The 20,770-nt window shown below is 39.1% G+C and overlaps 1 protein-coding gene across 49 annotated transcripts in view; it reads left to right on the forward strand.

Moving 5' to 3' along the window:
- Nedd4 (E3 ubiquitin-protein ligase Nedd4) overlaps positions 1 to 7,949 on the forward strand; it is a 49,438-nt gene extending 41,489 nt beyond the window's left edge. For all 49 annotated transcript variants that reach the window (XM_073983553.1, XM_073983546.1, XM_073983549.1 and 46 more), the window contains 5 exons: positions 34 to 158; positions 1,686 to 1,827; positions 6,369 to 6,525; positions 6,600 to 7,292; positions 7,372 to 7,949. In XM_073983553.1, coding sequence (XP_073839654.1) covers positions 34 to 158; positions 1,686 to 1,827; positions 6,369 to 6,525; positions 6,600 to 7,292; positions 7,372 to 7,474 — 1,220 coding nt within the window. In that variant the 3' untranslated portion in view covers positions 7,475 to 7,949. The remainder of the gene's footprint in view (positions 1 to 33; positions 159 to 1,685; positions 1,828 to 6,368; positions 6,526 to 6,599; positions 7,293 to 7,371) is intronic.
- Positions 7,950 to 20,770: the final 12,821 nt, after the last annotated feature.

The following is a 20,770-nucleotide window of genomic DNA, read 5'->3' on the forward strand; positions in this document are numbered from 1 at the left end:
TATTGAAATTTATTTTCATTTCTTCTCTTCTAGATACAAGAACAACACAATGGGAAGATCCACGATTATCGAATCCCAATATTGCTGGGCAAGCTGTACCCTATTCAAGGGATTACAAACAAAAATATGAATACTTTAAAAATCATCTTAGGAAACCTGTAAGTATGATACATAAGTTGTTTTTCTAAGACAATTCGAAAAAAAAAAAACAAATTGGTCAAATTACTGTCAAGAAAGTCGGTTAAAAAATATTTCCCATGAACTTCCCAGAAGATCTAATAGAAAATTTTTCTCATATCGAAGAGTTCAACCCGGTTCTATATTTCTAATCGATGGGTCTGTTTTATATCGCCGGTTTGGAACGGTGTACCGAAAAGTACGACAGAGGGAATGCTATAGCCGAAAATCAGCCTTATTCTGAATGTAAGCTCGCCGTGAGTTTTGTCTCTCTGCCGTTTCAGCCTAAAAGAGCATTTATGTTCACGGTTAATTTACGTTCAGAATAAGGCTGAATGTTAATTTATCTCAGTGTCATGGTTCAAAGGCATGTTTCAATCATGGAGCATTTTCAATTGGTCTTGAATTACACTATGCAACACTGAAAATGCAAACAACTTCTAGTATACATTTTTTGAAAGTACATATTTGGCTACAAAACCCCTAGTAGGGTTTTGTCCTGTCAGATCCAGTTCGGATTTTATCGCCTCATCTAAACCGGGCTAAATCTACACTTTTTTGCATTTATCAGGCCTTTATCTCAAAAACGAATAGGAATTTGGCCTTGCTGTCTTTAGCATTATTGTAGCCCTAAACTAGTAGAACTTATATTTTGAAAAAACCCGCATAAGAAAAACCTCATCTAGGGCATCAAAATCTTTAAAATATAGAAAATTTTAAATAATTGCTGAAATTCTGGTCAGTATCGGCTAAACTATTGGGAGTTGAAACAAGTAACCTTTTGCAAAAATCTTCCAAATAAAGTTCTCAACAATTCTTTAGAACATTCAGAAACTCTAAAACGCTTACTTCACTTTGTTTCAGCGGTATTTTGCATCGTATCTTTTACAACACGTATTTCAAACACTGTTCACACCAACAGTTTATTCTCGCATTTCGGATTTCACTACATTATTGACATTTTTATTAAATCGTCGTTGAAAAATGTACTGAAAACAACGGCATAGAGGCATTTTACAACAATGACATTATCTGAAGGGTTGTGTATTACATTCCAGGGAATATTTTTCCAAAAGAAAATATTCAGAAAAAATTAACGGTTTTGGAGATACGGTGCGAAATGAAATTTAAGGTAATAAATTTAATTTTTCGAGTTCATTATTTCTCCAAATATTTTATTCTTGTCCTTATCTACAAATTTGCTTCAGAGGTCAGAAGAAGATTCGCTTTAGTTTCAGAGATATAGCCCCGAATTTCTTTAAAAACTCAATATTTAACCATGTTTAGATGGGGCCATAAAATGCGAGCTGGATCTGACACAACAAAACTCAACTAGGGTTTCTTGTCGTTTGGGTCTGTACTTTCAAAAAATCCTCAGTTCGAATTGTTTGCACAAGATCACCTTAAAAATGTTGCACAGTGTTATCATTTCAGCTTACAACCACCCAGGTTGTTTTTGAACATTTTTTGAAACTGTATTTTACATAACTTTTTATTTTCTTTTCCAGACTAACGTACCCAATAAATTTGAAATTCGTGTTCGCCGTACATCAATATTAGAAGATTCTTATAGAATTATCAGCCAAGTAACCAAAACGGATTTATTAAAAACCAAATTATGGGTAGAATTTGAAGGAGAAACGGGTTTGGGTAAGTGAAAAAATAAAACCTAGTGTTTGGTTAGGGAAAATACGTCTTTGTCATTATAATTGTAGACATTACTTTAACTCCCCTGATATGTATGGGAGACTTTAATTCTAAAGTAGGAAAAGACAATACAACCTATGGGTAAGCACGGAATAGGAGTACGAAACGAGAACGGAGAACTTCTATTAGAAACGTGTAGCAGACATGGTCTCATAGTAGGTGGTACTTGTTGGCTTGGCTCTGACCACCACCTACTTCTCGCGATAGTGCAAATGAAAGTAAGCGCCATCAAAAATATACATCAAAAATTTACGTCATCGTTATCAGGAAGCCGTAGAAAACGATTTAAATATGATGTTAGAACAGGAGAATGTCCCAAACGAAGGCATAGAAGAACGCTGGGAACACATTAAAAATAATAAAACCCGGAAAAAAGGAATGGATGAGCCCATCAACTGGGAGCTTTATAGAAGAAAGAAGAAATCTGAAAATATCAAAGAACAATGAAAAATCGTCACATAAAAAAATTGAATTGGAAAAGTTATACACAACAAAAAACAAGGAAGAACTGCTTGTAGAAGAGACAAAAGAGCATACACTGATGAACTTGCGATGCAAGCAAACGAAGCCGCAAATAGGAACGACAATAAAGCGGTCTATGATATAACAAAACGGCTAGCAGGGAGACATGAACCACATGACCGCCCCATCAAATCAAAGGATGGGACTGTTCTAACAAACATTGATGAACAAATTTCTCGCTGGCGCACGCACTTTATGGAAACATTAGATAATACTCCGAACTCTCCTTCAAACTTTAATACCATGTCCGACGTACCCATACCTACGTCTAATCAACTCAGCACCGAACCACCATCCCTCATTGAAATAGAGAATGCTATTAAAAGGCTCAAAAACAACAAAGCTCCAGGATACGACCGTATTCCGCCAGAAATAATAAAATGCTGTCCTACAAAAATATCACAACTTTTTTTTTACCCACTATTTCAAGATATTTGGAGAGAAGAAAAACTACCCAACGACTGGTTACAAGGCATTCTACTAAAACTGCCGAAAAAGGGAGACCTTTCCCAATGTAAAAACTATAGAGGGATTTCTCCTCTTTCCATACCTTCCAAAATACTCATAATATATAATATTCTTCTTAATAGAATTAACTACACGGTAGAAACAAATCTTCGGAAAGAACAAGCTGGGTTCCGCGCAAATATGTCATGTGTAGACCATATAAATACGCTCCGAATAATCGCTGAGCGAACAATAGAAATGCAAAGTAATATATATATGACGTTCGTGGACTACACAACTGCTTTTGACAGCGTATTCCGGTCCAAAATATGGGAGCTACTACAAACAACAGGTATTCCATCGAAGCTCATAAACCTTATTAAAGCTCAGTATGACGGATTCCATTGCCGGGTCCTACACAATGGCCGTTTATCGGAACCATTTCGTCCAAAATCCGGTGTGAGGCAGGACTGCCTACTGTCGCCACTACTATTTCTTCTGGTAATTGATAATGTGATGAAGGAAACAATCGCAGGTAGCCGTCGTGGTATCCAATGGACTATAAGCAGCCATCTTGAGGATCTAGACTACGCAAACGACATTTGCCTACTATCCACCAAGCACTCAGATATGCAGTCTAAACTCGACGACTTAGTTGCCCACTCAGCGAAAGTCGGATTAAGAATTAACACCGCAAAGACAAAGGCATTAGCAATAAAAGCATCAAACAACAATCATTTTGTCATTGGACAGGAACAAATAGAGTTCGTAAACAAATTCTGCTATCTGGGAAGCATGATCTCAACCGAAAGCAGTGCACAGGCTGACATTGAATTCAGAATTGGTAAAGCCAACAGCGCCTTCTTTCAATTAAGAAGCATCTGGAACTCAAGGGTTATACTAACGAAGTCAAAAATCAACATATTCAAATCAAACGTTCTGTCAGTACTATTGTATAGTTGCGAATCATGGTTAACAACAACAACCCTTAACAACAAATTGCAAAGCTTCACAAACAGATGCTTGCGGTCTATTTTAAAAATCTGGTGGCCAAATGTAATAAGCAATGAAAATCTGTACAAAAAATGTGATATAGAACCTATTCCCGTTATAATAAAAAGAAGGAAGTGGCAATGGATTGGTCACACATTGCGAAAAGAACAAGATGAGATATGTCGCCAAGCCCTAGACTGGAACCCGCAAGGACACAGAAGGAAGGGTCGGCCAAAGACCACTTGGAGAAGAAGCCTGATGAAGGAAGTGGGGAGCAGCGGCAGAAGCTGGAATGAAATTAAACGTATTGCGAATGATAGAATAGTTTGGAAAAACCTTGTAAAGGCCCTATGCTCCCCAAGGAGTTAAGAGGAAATAAAGAAAGAAGAAGAAGAAGACTTTAACTCCCCAATAGATTTTGGGGTGACCGTCAAAACAATCTTCTGTTTTTGTCCTTTAAAAATGCACGGCGTGTGTTGAGTATCACCAATACGAATTGAGGCTGTTGCATCGCGAGGGCCAACAGCACTTCAGTTTGCCTTGGCAGTTGGCGTTCGTCTGGTGCTAGTACGGCATTCACCCTATACCTTTGAACTACCTGTGCACAACTGCATCACTGTGAATGCTATCCAAGCCAGCCTGATAGACTCGTTGGTCTAGATATTCGGAAAATCATTTTACAATGATCAAGGTAGATGCATATGCGCAGCTGATCGAACATGAATTTTCAAAACAAGTTGTAAATTGAATTAATCATCGAAAATATACGACAATATAGAACTTTACAACTTTATTTGGAAAATTATCGTAAAATTATCTATATATCCTATTAATTGTGTATAGTACTAGCAAATGAAAAAATAATGATTTTATCGTTGAGACGTCATAATAATAAATTTTGATAGATAGAAGTTGTGCTCAGAACCTGCACAACATTAGTACTTGCAGTAGTTTTCCCGTTTAGTGTTAAAAATGCGTTCCCGTACTCCGAAATCTAGCAAGACTTGCACTTCTCTGTAAACAAAAATAGCGCCGAATAACACCATCTTCTCCTGTTTTCTGCCATACAATTTTGTCTTAGTAGAAACTAGCAGCAAGCATGTTCATTGGCATCTAATACGATAGCTGATACGTTGATTTTGAAATTTATGCTGGAGTTTTTGCAATTTCATTTTTCCGTTCCCGTATTTTTTAAGAAATTTGTATGGGAAGCAATTTTTGACAATTCGCTCTTTTTTCTAACATTACCATTAAAAAAGTACGGGAACACAATGAAAAATAGCATTGTAACAAAGTAATTTAATATTTTTTTCACATTGTTTACAAATTGTTATACTGAAATTTTTTGTTGCAGCAATTGACCATATACCTTGTTTATTGTGATACGTGAAAAGTGTTGCAACTTTTGGTACTTTTTTAGGCACAAACAGGGTTGTATATCATGTGTACTGTGATTTCGATGTTGATTTCTCTGAAATCACGAAATGAAATGATTTCATTTTTGTATGCGAAATCATGATAAATTTTGCTTGATTCCGCGCGAAATTACGAAACGCCTTCGAAATCACGAAACGACGCCGAATGTAAACTAAGCATTAATCTAATAATGAATGAAGTTACTGGAAACGTAAACGTAAAGTGATAATAAAAGGAAATATGTACACATGAGAAATGCATTTATGATAAACAAAAGAAAACGTAAAATAAAATAATTCAAAATAATGTTGATCCGTTTCAAACTTGTATTCACTGTACTCCATACGACGGTACAAGTTTCATTAGGGGCAAGTCCATACTTCCTGAGAAAATAGACTAAAAGTCGCAAAAAACCCCTATGACACCGTGTGAGAGATAACTCTAGAACGGATCTGCCGATTCGGTTCAAAATTTGGCCTTAGTAATATTTTGTCCAAACATTGTTTAAGTTTGAAGATAAGCCATATCGGTCCACTCCTTTAGGTACCTCCCCCACAAAAGTTAAAAAGTTGTTGGAAATTTTGTTCATACGGTAAGTCTTGAAGGGAGTGGCCGAATCGGTCCATACTTTACACATCCTAATCTACTAGATATAGATCAGGTTCAAATATGGACTATATTTGTCCAATCCATCCGGTACCTGCCACACAAAATTTCGTATAAGTTCACTTTAAGACCTGCTATCGTATCACTTTGATTTTTGTTGAAGAACTTGCATTCGCTGCCTCAATTATGATGGTAAACCTTTTTTCAGGGGCAAATCCATACTTCTTGAGCAAACAGACCGAAGAGTGTAAAAACCCCCTATGTCTCTATATGTTGCGGCTGGAGATCCACTTCCATAACGGTCAATGTCGATCCATTCCTTTTAGTATCTCCTCCGCAAAACTTTTGATCTTTAATCCTAATCATCACTTTTGTCGGCAAGTTTAAATGTCCAAAAAGGGCCACAAAATTCTGAAAACACACTTGAGGGTATATCTCTACTTTTTACTTGTTTTAGGATAATTTGTATTGAGTTTACTTTTTTTCGTGTTTTCTTGCAGATTATGGTGGTTTGGCCAGAGAATGGTTCTACTTGTTATCCAAAGAAATGTTCAATCCGTACTATGGCCTTTTTGAGTATTCAGCCATGGATAATTATACTCTACAAATTAACAATGGCAGTGGACTGTGTAATGAGGATCATTTACATTACTTCAAGTGGGTATATCAAACAGATGATGCTGAGATCAAAAATTTAACATTGAATTTGTTCCCTTCTTTTCCCATAATAGATTCATTGGTCGCATTGCCGGCATGGCCGTTTATCATGGTAAACTATTGGATGCCTTCTTTATACGTCCCTTCTACAAAATGATGTTAGAAAAGCCAATCGATCTCAAGGACATGGAATCTGTAGATACCGAATATTACAATTCCTTAATGTGGATTAAAGAAAACGATCCCCGCCAACTGGAACTGACCTTCTGTGTAGATGAGGATACATTCGGTCAAAAGAGTCAGCATGAATTGAAGCCAGGCGGTGCCAACATTGAGGTGACCGATGAGAACAAAGATGAATACATTAAATTGGTGATTGAATGGCGTTTTGTGGCCCGTGTCAAAGAACAAATGACTGCCTTTTTACAAGGTTTTGGTTCAATAATTCCCTTGACTTTAATTAAAATATTCGATGAACATGAATTGGAATTGCTGATGTGTGGCATACAGAATATCGATGTCAAGGATTGGAGAGAAAACACCCTTTACAAGGGGGACTATCATCAGAATCACATTATCATACAATGGTTTTGGCGTGCCGTGCTCTCATTTCCCAATGAGATGCGTTCACGTTTGCTGCAATTTGTTACTGGCACATCACGGGTACCTATGAATGGTTTCAAGGAATTGTATGGTTCAAATGGTCCACAAATGTTTACCATTGAAAAATGGGGTACACCAAATAACTATCCCAGAGCACATACATGGTAAGGAAATTAAACAAATGACAAATAAATAAATAAAAATATTTTTAAATATTCCAATTCTATTTTTTTTTAATTGCAGCTTTAACCGCCTAGATTTACCACCCTATGAGGGTTATTTACAACTAAAGGATAAACTAATCAAAGCCATCGAAGGAAGCCAAGGTTTTGCTGGAGTTGATTAAAAAAACCCCCAACCAAACAAAATGTTTCTAGGTGTTCAATAATAATAAAAAAAAAACATAAAAGTGATGCTGTCGCTCTATGGTGGACCACATGGCGACAATCATTATTCCTATATATATTTATATAAATATAAAAAAAATACATAAACAAAAACATCAAGGCAATTCTTGCAAAACAAAATAAGAACAACGTCATTGCCCATAAACGTTGCAGTCTACGAAGAATGTTTCTTTGGCAAGCAAAGAACACAAAGAAACAGACAAACCATCATCATACAACGAAGACTAAATGTAAAACACAATAGACGCGTAATTAAGTCGTGGCCTTTTTCCAAAAAAGAAAAACAACAACAAACAAAACAACAAAATTGTACTTATTTATTTGCCTGTTTCCCATTTCTTGTTTTTCCTTTTGTATAATCATTATTTTTAATAATAATATGTTTATAATTACTACAAACAAACAAAAACAAAATGCAGACGCAATAACTATAGAGAAATAAATTATTTGACTATTTCAAATTATAACTAAAAAACTGACCACATGAGTTTTCATTTCAGTTGGGACACAATGATGAGCCGGAGTGGGGAATGCATTTTTAAGACTGGGACAAAATCCAAACCTTTGGGTTTTTCTTTCATAAATTCTCCTTGAAACGTCAACTGACGTCAATGCTGCAAAAAACATAATCAAAGCTATATCTAAAATATTGGCTATTTACGCCAAGACCAACAATATCTAGGTACTTGTTTTTCTTAGGCAATAATTGATGGCGTCTAGAATATTGCAGAAATATTATCAAATTCCGATTAAAAGATTATCTTTGCTTTAATTAAAAAATACTATACCTATAAACATGTTTTGTTTACAATTATTATTAATTTTAAAAATTGTTCAGAGATAGTTTAAAGATTGTTTCTGTTCCCTCAGCCTTTAGGCTGACGAAACAATGGTCAGGTTCTAATATGGAATAGATAGGTACACATTTCAAGAATAAGCACCCTTTACTTTAAAATGGTCTTAGATGCACCCTTTAGTTTGGAAAGGGTCTTAAGAAGCCCCCTTTACTTTGGAAAGGGTCTTAAGAAGTCCCCTTTCCTTTGAAAAGGGTCTTAAGCAGCACCTTTTCCATTGAAAAGGGTCTTAAGAAGGGTATAAGAAGCACCCATTCCATAGGAAAGGGTCTTAAGAAGGGTATAAGAAGCACACATTCCATAGGAAAGGGTTTTAAGAAGCACCCATTCCATTGGAAAGGGTCTTAAGAAGGACCCTTTCCAGTGGAAAGTATCTTAAGAAACACCCTTTCCTTTGAAAAGTATCTTGAAACACCCTTTACATTGAAAAGGGTCTTAAGAAGCACCCTTTATTTTGGAAAGGGTCTTAAGAAGCACCCTTTCCTTTGGAAATGGTCTTTCCCTCATCGATTCCTTTGGAAATGTTCTTATGAGCCGGAAAGGTTCTTATGAAGCACCTTTTCCCTTGGAAAGGTTCTTATGAAGCACCTTTTCCCTTGGAAAGGTTCTTATGAAACCCCTATTCCTTTGAAAAGTCTTACAAAGCACCCTTTCCTTTGAAAAGAGTCTTACAAAGCACCCTTTCCTTTGAAAAGTATCTTGAAACACCCTTTACTTTGAAAAGGGTCTTAAGAAGCACCCTTTCCTTTGGAAAGGGTCTTAAGAAGCACCCTTTACTTTGGAAAGGGTCTTAAGAAGCACCCTTTACTTTGGAAAGGGTCTTAAGAAGCACCCTTTACTTTGGAAAGGGTCTTAAGAAGCACCCTTTACTTTGGAAAGGGTCTTAAGAAGCACCCTTTCCTTTGGAAAGGGTCTTAAGAAGCACCCTTTCCTTTGGAAAGGGTCTTAAGAAGCACCCTTTACTTTGGAAAGGGTCTTAAGAAGCACCCTTTACTTTGGAAAGGGTCTTAAGAAGCACCCTTTACTTTGGAAAGGGTCTTAAGAAGCACCCTTTACTTTGGAAAGGGTCTTAAGAAGCACCCTTTACTTTGGAAAGAGTCTTAAGAAGCACCCTTTCCTTTGGAAAAGGTCTTAAGAAGCACCCTTTCCTTTGGAAAAGGTCTTGAGAAGCACCCTTTCCTTTGGAAAAGGTCTTAAGAAGCACCTTTCCTTTGGAAAAGGTCTTAAGAAGCACCCTTTCCTTTGGAAAAGGTCTTAAGAAGCACCCTTTCCTTTGGAAAAGGTCTTAAGAAGCACCCTTTCCTTTGGAAAAGGTCTTAAGAAGCACCCTTTCCTTTGGAAAAGGTCTTAAGAAGCACCCTTTCCTTTGGAAAAGGTCTTAAGAAGCACCCTTTCCTTTGGAAAAGGTCTTAAGAAGCACCCTTTCCTTTGGAAAAGGTCTTAAGAAGCACCCTTTCCTTTGGAAAAGGTCTTAAGAAGCACCCTTTCCTTTGGAAAAGGTCTTAAGAAGCACCCTTTCCTTTGGAAAAGGTCTTAAGAAGCACCCTTTCCTTTGGAAAAGGTCTTAAGAAGCACCCTTTCCTTTGGAAAAGGTCTTAAGAAGCACCCTTTCCTTTGGAAAAGGTCTTAAGAAGCACCCTTTCCTTTGGAAAAGGTCTTAAGAAGCACCCTTTCCTTTGGAAAAGGTCTTAAGAAGCACCCTTTCCTTTGGAAAAGGTCTTAAGAAGCACCCTTTCCTTTGGAAAAGGTCTTAAGAAGCACCCTTTCCTTTGGAAAAGGTCTTAAGAAGCACCCTTTCCTTTGGAAAAGGTCTTAAGAAGCACCCTTTCCTTTGGAAAAGGTCTTAAGAAGCACCCTTTCCTTTGGAAAAGGTCTTAAGAAGCACCCTTTCCTTTGGAAAAGGTCTTAAGAAGCACCCTTTCCTTTGGAAAAGGTCTTAAGAAGCACCCTTTCCTTTGGAAAAGGTCTTAAGAAGCACCCTTTCCTTTGGAAAAGGTCTTAAGAAGCACCCTTTCCTTTGGAAAAGGTCTTAAGAAGCACCCTTTCCTTTGGAAAAGGTCTTAAGAAGCACCCTTTCCTTTGGAAAAGGTCTTAAGAAGCACCCTTTCCTTTGGAAAAGGTCTTAAGAAGCACCCTTTCCTTTGGAAAAGGTCTTAAGAAGCACCCTTTCCTTTGGAAAAGGTCTTAAGAAGCACCCTTTCCTTTGGAAAAGGTCTTAAGAAGCACCCTTTCCTTTGGAAAAGGTCTTAAGAAGCACCCTTTCCTTTGGAAAAGGTCTTAAGAAGCACCCTTTCCTTTGGAAAAGGTCTTAAGAAGCACCCTTTCCTTTGGAAAAGGTCTTAAGAAGCACCCTTTCCTTTGGAAAAGGTCTTAAGAAGCACCCTTTCCTTTGGAAAAGGTCTTAAGAAGCACCCTTTCCTTTGGAAAAGGTCTTAAGAAGCACCCTTTCCTTTGGAAAAGGTCTTAAGAAGCACCCTTTCCTTTGGAAAAGGTCTTAAGAAGCACCCTTTCCTTTGGAAAAGGTCTTAAGAAGCACCCTTTCCTTTGGAAAAGGTCTTAAGAAGCACCCTTTCCTTTGGAAAAGGTCTTAAGAAGCACCCTTTCCTTTGGAAAAGGTCTTAAGAAGCACCCTTTCCTTTGGAAAAGGTCTTAAGAAGCACCCTTTCCTTTGGAAAAGGTCTTAAGAAGCACCCTTTCCTTTGGAAAAGGTCTTAAGAAGCACCCTTTCCTTTGGAAAAGGTCTTAAGAAGCACCCTTTCCTTTGGAAAAGGTCTTAAGAAGCACCCTTTCCTTTGGAAAAGGTCTTAAGAAGCACCCTTTCCTTTGGAAAAGGTCTTAAGAAGCACCCTTTCCTTTGGAAAAGGTCTTAAGAAGCACCCTTTCCTTTGGAAAAGGTCTTAAGAAGCACCCTTTTCTTTGGAAAGGGTCTTAAGAAGCACCATTTCCTTTGGAAAGGGTCTTATTAAGCACCATTTCCTATGGGAAGGGTCTTAAAAAGCACCATTTCCTTTGGAAATGGTCTTAAGAAGCACCCTTTACTTTGGAAAGGGTCTTCAGAAGTATAGATTCCTTTGGAAAGAGTCTTCAGAAATATCGATTCCTTTGAAAAGGGTGTTAAGAAACACCATTTCCTTTGGAAAGGGTCTTAAGAAGCACCCTTTCCTTTGGAAAGGGTCTTAAGAAGCACCATTTCCTTTGGAAAGGGTTTTAAGAAGCACCCTTTCCTTTATAAAGGGTCTTAAGAAGCACCCTTTTCTTTATAAAGGGTCTTAAGAAGCACCCTTTCCTTTGGAGAGGGTCTTAAGAAGCACCCTTTCCTTTGGAAAGGGTCTTAAGAAGCACCCTTTCCTTTGGAGAGGGTCTTAAGAAGCACCCTTTCCTTTGGAAAGGGTCTTAAGAAGCACCCTTTCCTTTGTAAGGGTTTTAAGAAGCACCCTTTCCGTTGGAAAAGGGTTTAAGAAGCACCCTTTCCGTTGGAAAGGGGTTTAAGAAGCACCCTTTCCGTTGGAAAGGGGTTTAAGAAGCAATCTTTCCTTTGTAAAGGGTTTTAAGAAGCACCCTTTCCTTTGGAAAGAGTCTTAAGAAGCACCCTTTCCTTTGGAAAGGGTCTTAAGAAGCACCCTTTCTTTGGAAAGGGGTTTAAGAAGCACCCCTTCTTTGGAAAGGGTCTTAAGAAGCACCCTTTCCTTTGTAAGGGTTTTAAGAAGCACCCTTTTCTTTGGAAAGAGTCTTAAGAAGCACCCTTTCCTTTGGAAAGAGTCTTAAGAAGCACCCTTTCCTTTGGAAAGAGTCTTAAGAAGCACCCTTTCCTTTGGAAAGAGTCTTAAGAAGCACCCTTTCTTTGGAAAGGGGTTTAAGAAGCACCCTTTCCTTTGGAAAGAGTCTTAAGAAGCACCCTTTCTTTGGAAAGAGTCTTAAGAAGCACCCTTTCTTTGGAAAGGGTCTTAAGAAGCACCCTTTCTTTGGAAAGGGGTTTAAGAAGCTCCCTTTCCTTTGTAAAGGGGTTTAAGAAGCTCCCTTTCCTTTGTAAAGGGGTTTAAGAAGCACCCTTTCTTTAGAAAGGGGTTTAAGAAGCACCCTTTCCTTTGTAAAGGGTTTTAAGAAGCACCCTTTCTTTAGAAAGGGGTTTAAGAAGCACCCTTTCTTTAGAAAGGGGTTTAAGAAGCACCCTTTCCTTTGGAAAGGGGTTTAAGAAGCACCCTTTCTTTAGAAAGGGGTTTAAGAAGCACCCTTTCCTTTGTAAAGGGGTTTAAGAAGCACTCTTTCCTTTGTAAAGGGTTTTAAGAAGCACCCTTTCTTTAGAAAGGGGTTTAAGAAGCACCCTTTCTTTAGAAAGGGGTTTAAGAAGCACCCTTTCTTTAGAAAGGGGTTTAAGAAGCACCCTTTCCTTTGGAAAGGGGTTTAAGAAGCACCCTTTCTTTAGAAAGGGGTTTAAGAAGCACCCTTTCCTTTGTAAAGGGTTTTAAGAAGCACCCTTTCTTTAGAAAGGGGTTTAAGAAGCACCCTTTCTTTAGAAAGGGGTTTAAGAAGCACCCTTTCCTTTGTAAGGGTTTTAAGAAGCACCCTTTCCGTTGGAAAGGGGTTTAAGAAGCAATCTTTCCTTTGTAAAGGGTTTTAAGAAGCACCCTTTCCTTTGGAAAGAGTCTTAAGAAGCACCCTTTCCTTTGGAAAGGGTATTAAGAAGCAACCTTTCCTTTGGAAAGGGTCTTAAGAAGCACCCTTTCCTTTATAAAGGGTTTTAAGAAGCACCCTTTCCTTTGGAAAGGGTCCAAAGGAAAGGGTCTTAAGAAGCAACCTTTCCTTTGGAAAGGGTCTTAAGAAGCAACCTTTCCTTTGGAAAGGGTCTTAAGAAGCAACCTTTCCTTTGGAAAGGGTCTTAAGAAGCAACCTTTCCTTTGGAAAGGGTCTTAAGAAGCAACCTTTCCTTTGGAAAGGGTCTTAAGAAGCAACCTTTCCTTTGGAAAGGGGTTTAAGAAGCACCCTTTCCTTTGTAAGGGTTTTAAGAAGCAACCTTTCCTTTGGAAAGGGGTTTAAGAAGCACCCTTTCCTTTGTAAGGGTTTTAAGAAGCACCCTTTCCTTTGAAAGAGTCTTAAGAAGCACCCTTTCCTTTGGAAAGGGTCTTAAGAAGCACCCTTTCTTTGGAAAGGGGTTTAAGAAGCACCCCTTCTTTGGAAAGGGTCTTAAGAAGCACCCTTTCCTTTGTAAGGATTTTAAGAAGCACCCTTTCCTTTGTAAGGATTTTAAGAAGCACCCTTTCCTTTGGAAAGGCTCTTAAGAAGCACCCTTTCCTTTGGAAAGGCTCTTAAGAAGCACCCTTTCCTTTGGAAAGAGTCTTAAGAAGCACAATTTCTTTGGAAAGGGGTTTAAGAAGCACCCTTTCCTTTGGAAAGAGTCTTAAGAAGCACCCTTTCCTTTGGAAAGAGTCTTAAGAAGCACCCTTTCCTTTGGAAAGAGTCTTAAGAAGCACCCTTTCTTTGGAAAGGGGTTTAAGAAGCACCCTTTCCTTTGGAAAGAATCTTAAGAAGCACCCTTTCTTTGGAAAGAGTCTTAAGAAGCACCCTTTCTTTGGAAAGGGTCTTAAGAAGCACCCTTTCTTTGGAAAGGGGTTTAAGAAGCTCCCTTTCCTTTGTAAAGGGGTTTAAGAAGCACTCTTTCCTTTGTAAGGGGTTTTAAGAAGCACCCTTTCTTTAGAAAGGGGTTTAAGAAGCACCCTTTCTTTAGAAAGGGGTTTAAGAAGCACCCTTTCTTTAGAAAGGGGTTTAAGAAGCACCCTTTCCTTTGGAAAGAGTCTTAAGAAGCACCCTTTCCTTTGGAAAGAGTCTTAAGAAGCACCCTTTCCTTTGGAAAGAGTCTTAAGAAGCACCCTTTCCTTTGGAAAGAGTCTTAAGAAGCACCCTTTCCTTTGGAAAGAGTCTTAAGAAGCACCCTTTCCTTTGGAAAGAGTCTTAAGAAGCACCCTTTCCTTTGGAAAGAGTCTTAAGAAGCACCCTTTCCTTTGGAAAGAGTCTTAAGAAGCACCCTTTCCTTTGGAAAGAGTCTTAAGAAGCACCCTTTCCTTTGGAAAGAGTCTTAAGAAGCACCCTTTCCTTTGGAAAGAGTCTTAAGAAGCACCCTTTCCTTTGGAAAGAGTCTTAAGAAGCACCCTTTCCTTTGGAAAGAGTCTTAAGAAGCACCCTTTCCTTTGGAAAGAGTCTTAAGAAGCACCCTTTCCTTTGGAAAGAGTCTTAAGAAGCACCCTTTCCTTTGGAAAGAGTCTTAAGAAGCACCCTTTCCTTTGGAAAGAGTCTTAAGAAGCACCCTTTCCTTTGGAAAGAGTCTTAAGAAGCACCCTTTCCTTTGGAAAGAGTCTTAAGAAGCACCCTTTCCTTTGGAAAGAGTCTTAAGAAGCACCCTTTCCTTTGGAAAGAGTCTTAAGAAGCACCCTTTCCTTTGGAAAGAGTCTTAAGAAGCACCCTTTCCTTTGGAAAGAGTCTTAAGAAGCACCCTTTCCTTTGGAAAGAGTCTTAAGAAGCACCCTTTCCTTTGGAAAGAGTCTTAAGAAGCACCCTTTCCTTTGGAAAGAGTCTTAAGAAGCACCCTTTCCTTTGGAAAGAGTCTTAAGAAGCACCCTTTCCTTTGGAAAGAGTCTTAAGAAGCACCCTTTCCTTTGGAAAGAGTCTTAAGAAGCACCCTTTCCTTTGGAAAGAGTCTTAAGAAGCACCCTTTCTTTTGGAAAGAGTCTTAAGAAGCACCCTTTCCTTTGGAAAGAGTCTTAAGAAGCACCCTTTCCTTTGGAAAGAGTCTTAAGAAGCACCCTTTCCTTTGGAAAGAGTCTTAAAAAGCACCCTTTCCTTTGGAAAGAGTCTTAAGAAGCACCCTTTCCTTTGGAAAGGGTCTTAAGAAGCACCCTTTCCTTTGGAAAGAGTCTTAAGAAGCACCCTTTCCTTTGGAAAGAGTCTTAAGAAGCACCCTTTCCTTTGGAAAGAGTCTTAAGAAGCACCCTTTCCTTTGGAAAGAGTCTTAAGAAGCACCCTTTCCTTTGGAAAGAGTCTTAAGAAGCACCCTTTCCTTTGGAAAAAGTCTTAAGAAGCACCCTTTCCTTTGGAAAGAGTCTTAAGAAGCACCCTTTCCTTTGGAAAGAGTCTTAAGAAGCACCCTTTCCTTTGGAAAGAGTCTTAAGAAGCACACTTACCTTTGGAAAGAGTCTTAAGAAGCACCCTTTCCTTTGGAAAGAGTCTTAAGAAGCACCCTTTCCTTTGGAAAGAGTCTTAAGAAGCACCCTTTCCTTTGGAAAGAGTCTTAAGAAGCACCCTTTCCTTTGGAAAGAGTCTTAAGAAGCACCCTTTCCTTTGGAAAGAGTCTTAAGAAGCACCCTTTCCTTTGGAAAGAGTCTTAAGAAGCACCTTTTCCTTTGGAAAGAGTCTTAAGAAGCACCCTTTCCTTTGGAAAGAGTCTTAAGAAGCACCCCTTCCTTTGGAAAGAGTCTTAAGAAGCACCCTTTCCTTTGGAAAGAGTCTTAAGAAGCACCCTTTCCTTTGGAAAGAGTCTTAAGAAGCACCCTTTCCTTTGGAAAGAGTCTTAAGAAGCACCCTTTCCTTTGGAAAGAGTCTTAAGAAGCACCCTTTCCTTTGGAAAGAGTCTTAAGAAGCACCCTTTCCTTTGGAAAGAGTCTTAAGAAGCACCCTTTCCTTTGGAAAGAGTCTTAAGAAGCACCCTTTCCTTTGGAAAGAGTCTTAAGAAGCACCCTTTCCTTTGGAAAGAGTCTTAAGAAGCACCCTTTCCTTTGGAAAGAGTCTTAAGAAGCACCCTTTCCTTTGGAAAGAGTCTTAAGAAGCACCCTTTCCTTTGGAAAGAGTCTTAAGAAGCACCCTTTCCTTTGGAAAGAGTCTTAAGAAGCACCCTTTCTTTGGAAAGGGGTTTAAGAAGCACCCTTTCTTTGGAAAGGGGTTTAAGAAGCACCCCTTCTTTGGAAAGGGTCTTAAGAAGCACCCTTTCCTTTGTAAGGGTTTTAAGAAGCACCCTTTCCGTTGGAAAGGGGTTTAAGAAGCAATCTTTCCTTTGTAAAGGGTTTTAAGAAGCACCCCTTCTTTGGAAAGGGTCTTAAGAAGCACCCTTTCTTTGGAAAGGGGTTTAAGAAGCACCCCTTCTTTGGAAAGGGTCTTAAGAAGCACCCTTTCTTTGGAAAGGGGTTTAAGAAGCACCCTTTCCTTTGTAAGGGTTTTAAGAAGCACCCTTTCCTTTGAAAGAGTCTTAAGAAGCACCCTTTCCTTTGGAAAGGGTCTTAAGAAGCACCCTTTCTTTGGAAAGGGGTTTAAGAAGCACCCCTTCTTTGGAAAGGGTCTTAAGAAGCACCCTTTCCTTTGTAAGGATTTTAAGAAGCACCCTTTCCTTTGTAAGGATTTTAAGAAGCACCCTTTCCTTTGGAAAGGCTCTTAAGAAGCACCCTTTCCTTTGGAAAGGCTCTTAAGAAGCACCCTTTCCTTTGGAAAGAGTCTTAAGAAGCACAATTTCTTTGGAAAGGGGTTTAAGAAGCACCCTTTCCTTTGGAAAGAGTCTTAAGAAGCACCCTTTCCTTTGGAAAGAGTCTTAAGAAGCACCCTTTCCTTTGGAAAGAGTCTTAAGAAGCACCCTTTCTTTGGAAAGGGGTTTAAGAAGCACCCTTTCCTTTGGAAAGAATCTTAAGAAGCACCCTTTCTTTGGAAAGAGTCTTAAGAAGCACCCTTTCTTTGGAAAGGGTCTTAAGAAGCACCCTTTCTTTGGAAAGGGGTTTAAGAAGCTCCCTTTCCTTTGTAAAGGGGTTTAAGAAGCACTCTTTCCTTTGTAAGGGGTTTTAAGAAGCACCCTTTCTTTAGAAAGGGGTTTAAGAAGCACCCTTTCCTTTGGAAAGAGTCTTAAGAAGCACCCTTTCCTTTGGAAAGAGTCTTAAGAAGCACCCTTTCCTTTGGAAAGAGTCTTAAGAAGCACCCTTTCCTTTGGAAAGAGTCTTAAGAAGCACCCTTTCCTTTGGAAAGAGTCTTAAGAAGCACCCTTTCCTTTGGAAAGAGTCTTAAGAAGCACCCTTTCCTTTGGAAAGAGTCTTAAGAAGCACCCTTTCCTTTGGAAAGAGTCTTAAGAAGCACCCTTTCCTTTGGAAAGAGTCTTAAGAAGCACCCTTTCCTTTGGAAAGAGTCTTAAGAAGCACCCTTTCCTTTGGAAAGAGTCTTAAGAAGCACCCTTTCCTTTGGAAAGAGTCTTAAGAAGCACCCTTTCCTTTGGAAAGAGTCTTAAGAAGCACCCTTTCCTTTGGAAAGAGTCTTAAGAAGCACCCTTTCCTTTGGAAAGAGTCTTAAGAAGCACCCTTTCCTTTGGAAAGAGTCTTAAGAAGCACCCTTTCCTTTGGAAAGAGTCTTAAGAAGCACCCTTTCCTTTGGAAAGAGTCTTAAGAAGCACCCTTTCCTTTGGAAAGAGTCTTAAGAAGCACCCTTTCTTTTGGAAAGAGTCTTAAGAAGCACCCTTTCCTTTGGAAAGAGTCTTAAGAAGCACCCTTTCCTTTGGAAAGAGTCTTAAGAAGCACCCTTTCCTTTGGAAAGAGTCTTAAAAAGCACCCTTTCCTTTGGAAAGAGTCTTAAGAAGCACCCTTTCCTTTGGAAAGGGTCTTAAGAAGCACCCTTTCCTTTGGAAAGAGTCTTAAGAAGCACCCTTTCCTTTGGAAAGAGTCTTAAGAAGCACCCTTTCCTTTGGAAAGAGTCTTAAGAAGCACCCTTTCCTTTGGAAAGAGTCTTAAGAAGCACCCTTTCCTTTGGAAAGAGTCTTAAGAAGCACCCTTTCCTTTGGAAAAAGTCTTAAGAAGCACCCTTTCCTTTGGAAAGAGTCTTAAGAAGCACCCTTTCCTTTGGAAAGAGTCTTAAGAAGCACCCTTTCCTTTGGAAAGAGTCTTAAGAAGCACACTTACCTTTGGAAAGAGTCTTAAGAAGCACCCTTTCCTTTGGAAAGAGTCTTAAGAAGCACCCTTTCCTTTGGAAAGAGTCTTAAGAAGCACCCTTTCCTTTGGAAAGAGTCTTAAGAAGCACCCTTTCCTTTGGAAAGAGTCTTAAGAAGCACCCTTTCCTTTGGAAAGAGTCTTAAGAAGCACCCTTTCCTTTGGAAAGAGTCTTAAGAAGCACCTTTTCCTTTGGAAAGAGTCTTAAGAAGCACCCTTTCCTTTGGAAAGAGTCTTAAGAATCACCCTTTCCTTTGGAAAGAGTCTTAAGAAGCACCCTTTCCTTTGGAAAGAGTCTTAAGAAGCACCCTTTCCTTTGGAAAGAGTCTTAAGAAGCACCCTTTCCTTTGGAAAGAGTCTTAAGAAGCACCCTTTCCTTTGGAAAGAGTCTTAAGAAGCACCCTTTCCTTTGGAAAGAGTCTTAAGAAGCACCCTTTCCTTTGGAAAGAGTCTTAAGAAGCACCCTTTCCTTTGGAAAGAGTCTTAAGAAGCACCCTTTCCTTTGGAAAGAGTCTTAAGAAGCACCCTTTCCTTTGGAAAGAGTCTTAAGAAGCACCCTTTCCTTTGGAAAGAGTCTTAAGAAGCACCCTTTCCTTTGGAAAGAGTCTTAAGAAGCACCCTTTCCTTTGGAAAGAGTCTTAAGAAGCACCCTTTCTTTGGAAAGGGGTTTAAGAAGCACCCTTTCTTTGGAAAGGGGTTTAAGAAGCACCCCTTCTTTGGAAAGGGTCTTAAGAAGCACCCTTTCCTTTGTAAGGGTTTTAAGAAGCACCCTTTCCGTTGGAAAGGGGTTTAAGAAGCAATCTTTCCTTTGTAAAGGGTTTTAAGAAGCACCCCTTCTTTGGAAAGGGTCTTAAGAAGCACCCTTTCTTTGGAAAGGGGTTTAAGAAGCACCCCTTCTTTGGAAAGGGTCTTAAGAAGCACCCTTTCTTTGGAAAGGGGTTTAAGAAGCACCCTTTCTTTGGAAAGGGGTTTAAGAAGCACCCCTTCTTTGGAAAGGGTCTTAAGAAGCACCCTTTCCTTTGTAAGGGTCTTAAGAAGCACCCTTTCCTTTGTAAGGGTTTTAAGAAGCACCCTTTCCTTTGGAAAGGCTCTTAAGAAGCACCCTTTCCTTTGGAAAGGCTCGTAAGAAGCACCCTTTCCTTTGGAAAGGCTCTTAAGAAGCACCCTTTCCTTTGGAAAGGCTCTTAAGAAGCACCCTTTCCTTTGGAAAGAGTCTTTAGAAGCACCCTTTCCTTTGGAAAGAGTCTTAAGAAGCACCCTTTCCTTTGGAAAGGGGTTTAAGAAGAACCCTTTCCTTTGGAAAGGGTCTTAAGAAGCACCCTTTCTTTGGAAAGGGTCTTAAGAAGCACCCTTTCTTTGGAAAGGGTCTTAAGAAGCACCCTTTCTTTGGAAAGGGTCTTAAGAAGCACCCTTTCTTTGGAAAGGGTCTTAAGAAGCACCCTTTCTTTGGAAAGGGGTTTAAGAAGCACCCCTTCTTTGGAAAGGGTCTTAAGAAGCACCCTTTCCTTTGTAAGGGTTTTAAGAAGCACCCTTTCCGTTGGAAAGGCGTTTAAGAAGCAATCTTTCCTTTGTAAAGGGTTTTAAGAAGCACCCTTTCCTTTGGAAAGGGTCTTAAGAAGCACCCTTATCTTTGGAAAGGGACTTAAGAAGTACCCTTTCCTTTGGAAAGGTTTTTAAGTAGCAACCCTTCCCTTAGGTGGCAGTCTTTCATTTGAAAAGGGTTTTAAGGAGCACCCCTTCCCTTAGGTGGCACTCTTTCATTTGGAAAGGTTCTTAGGTAGCACACTTTTCTTTTCTTAGGTACTACCTACTTTGGAAAGACACTTAAGAAGCACCATTTCGTTAAGAAAGGGTTTTAGGAAGAACCTTTTCTTTTGGAAAGGGTCTTGGGAAGCTCTTTGAAAATGAGAAAAATTATTTATTCAGGATATACAATTTTTAATTAAGATCACCCAATTCCTGTAGTGGAAAGTGGTTATGAATGGCGTCAAGATAACCGACATTTCTTTTTCTTTTCATATTTGTTCCAATATGAAAATAATCAAAGTGTGATTATCGCCATGTTCTAATAACAATAACAGCAATAATATGTTTCTATTGGTTGTTAAAAAGACGAACATGTGTACATACACGAATATATTAGCCCTTATCGTTTTGAGATTTTAATCGTCCGAAAGAGGAATATCCCCACCATTCAATTTCATCAAGGGGAGTATGGAACTACGCCAATCCGACAAGACGACTATCTATCTCGAGAGGTGTCTTTTTTAATTAAAACGACACACAAATTGTTGTCTGTATGTTTTACGTACATATAAAATGACAGGTATATGTCAGGGCCATGTTTAGTATCTCGGTTTTATTCAAACCATCTACAAATCGTAGACAAATTAACGCTGGTAGTTAGTTGGGTCTAAGAACATTTCAAAATAAGAAGACGATC

Source organism: Musca autumnalis, unplaced genomic scaffold, assembly GCF_047663935.1.
Source record: "Musca autumnalis isolate F117 unplaced genomic scaffold, ASM4766393v1 scaffold_4, whole genome shotgun sequence".
In the NCBI taxonomy this organism is placed as follows: Eukaryota; Metazoa; Arthropoda; class Insecta; order Diptera; family Muscidae; genus Musca; species Musca autumnalis.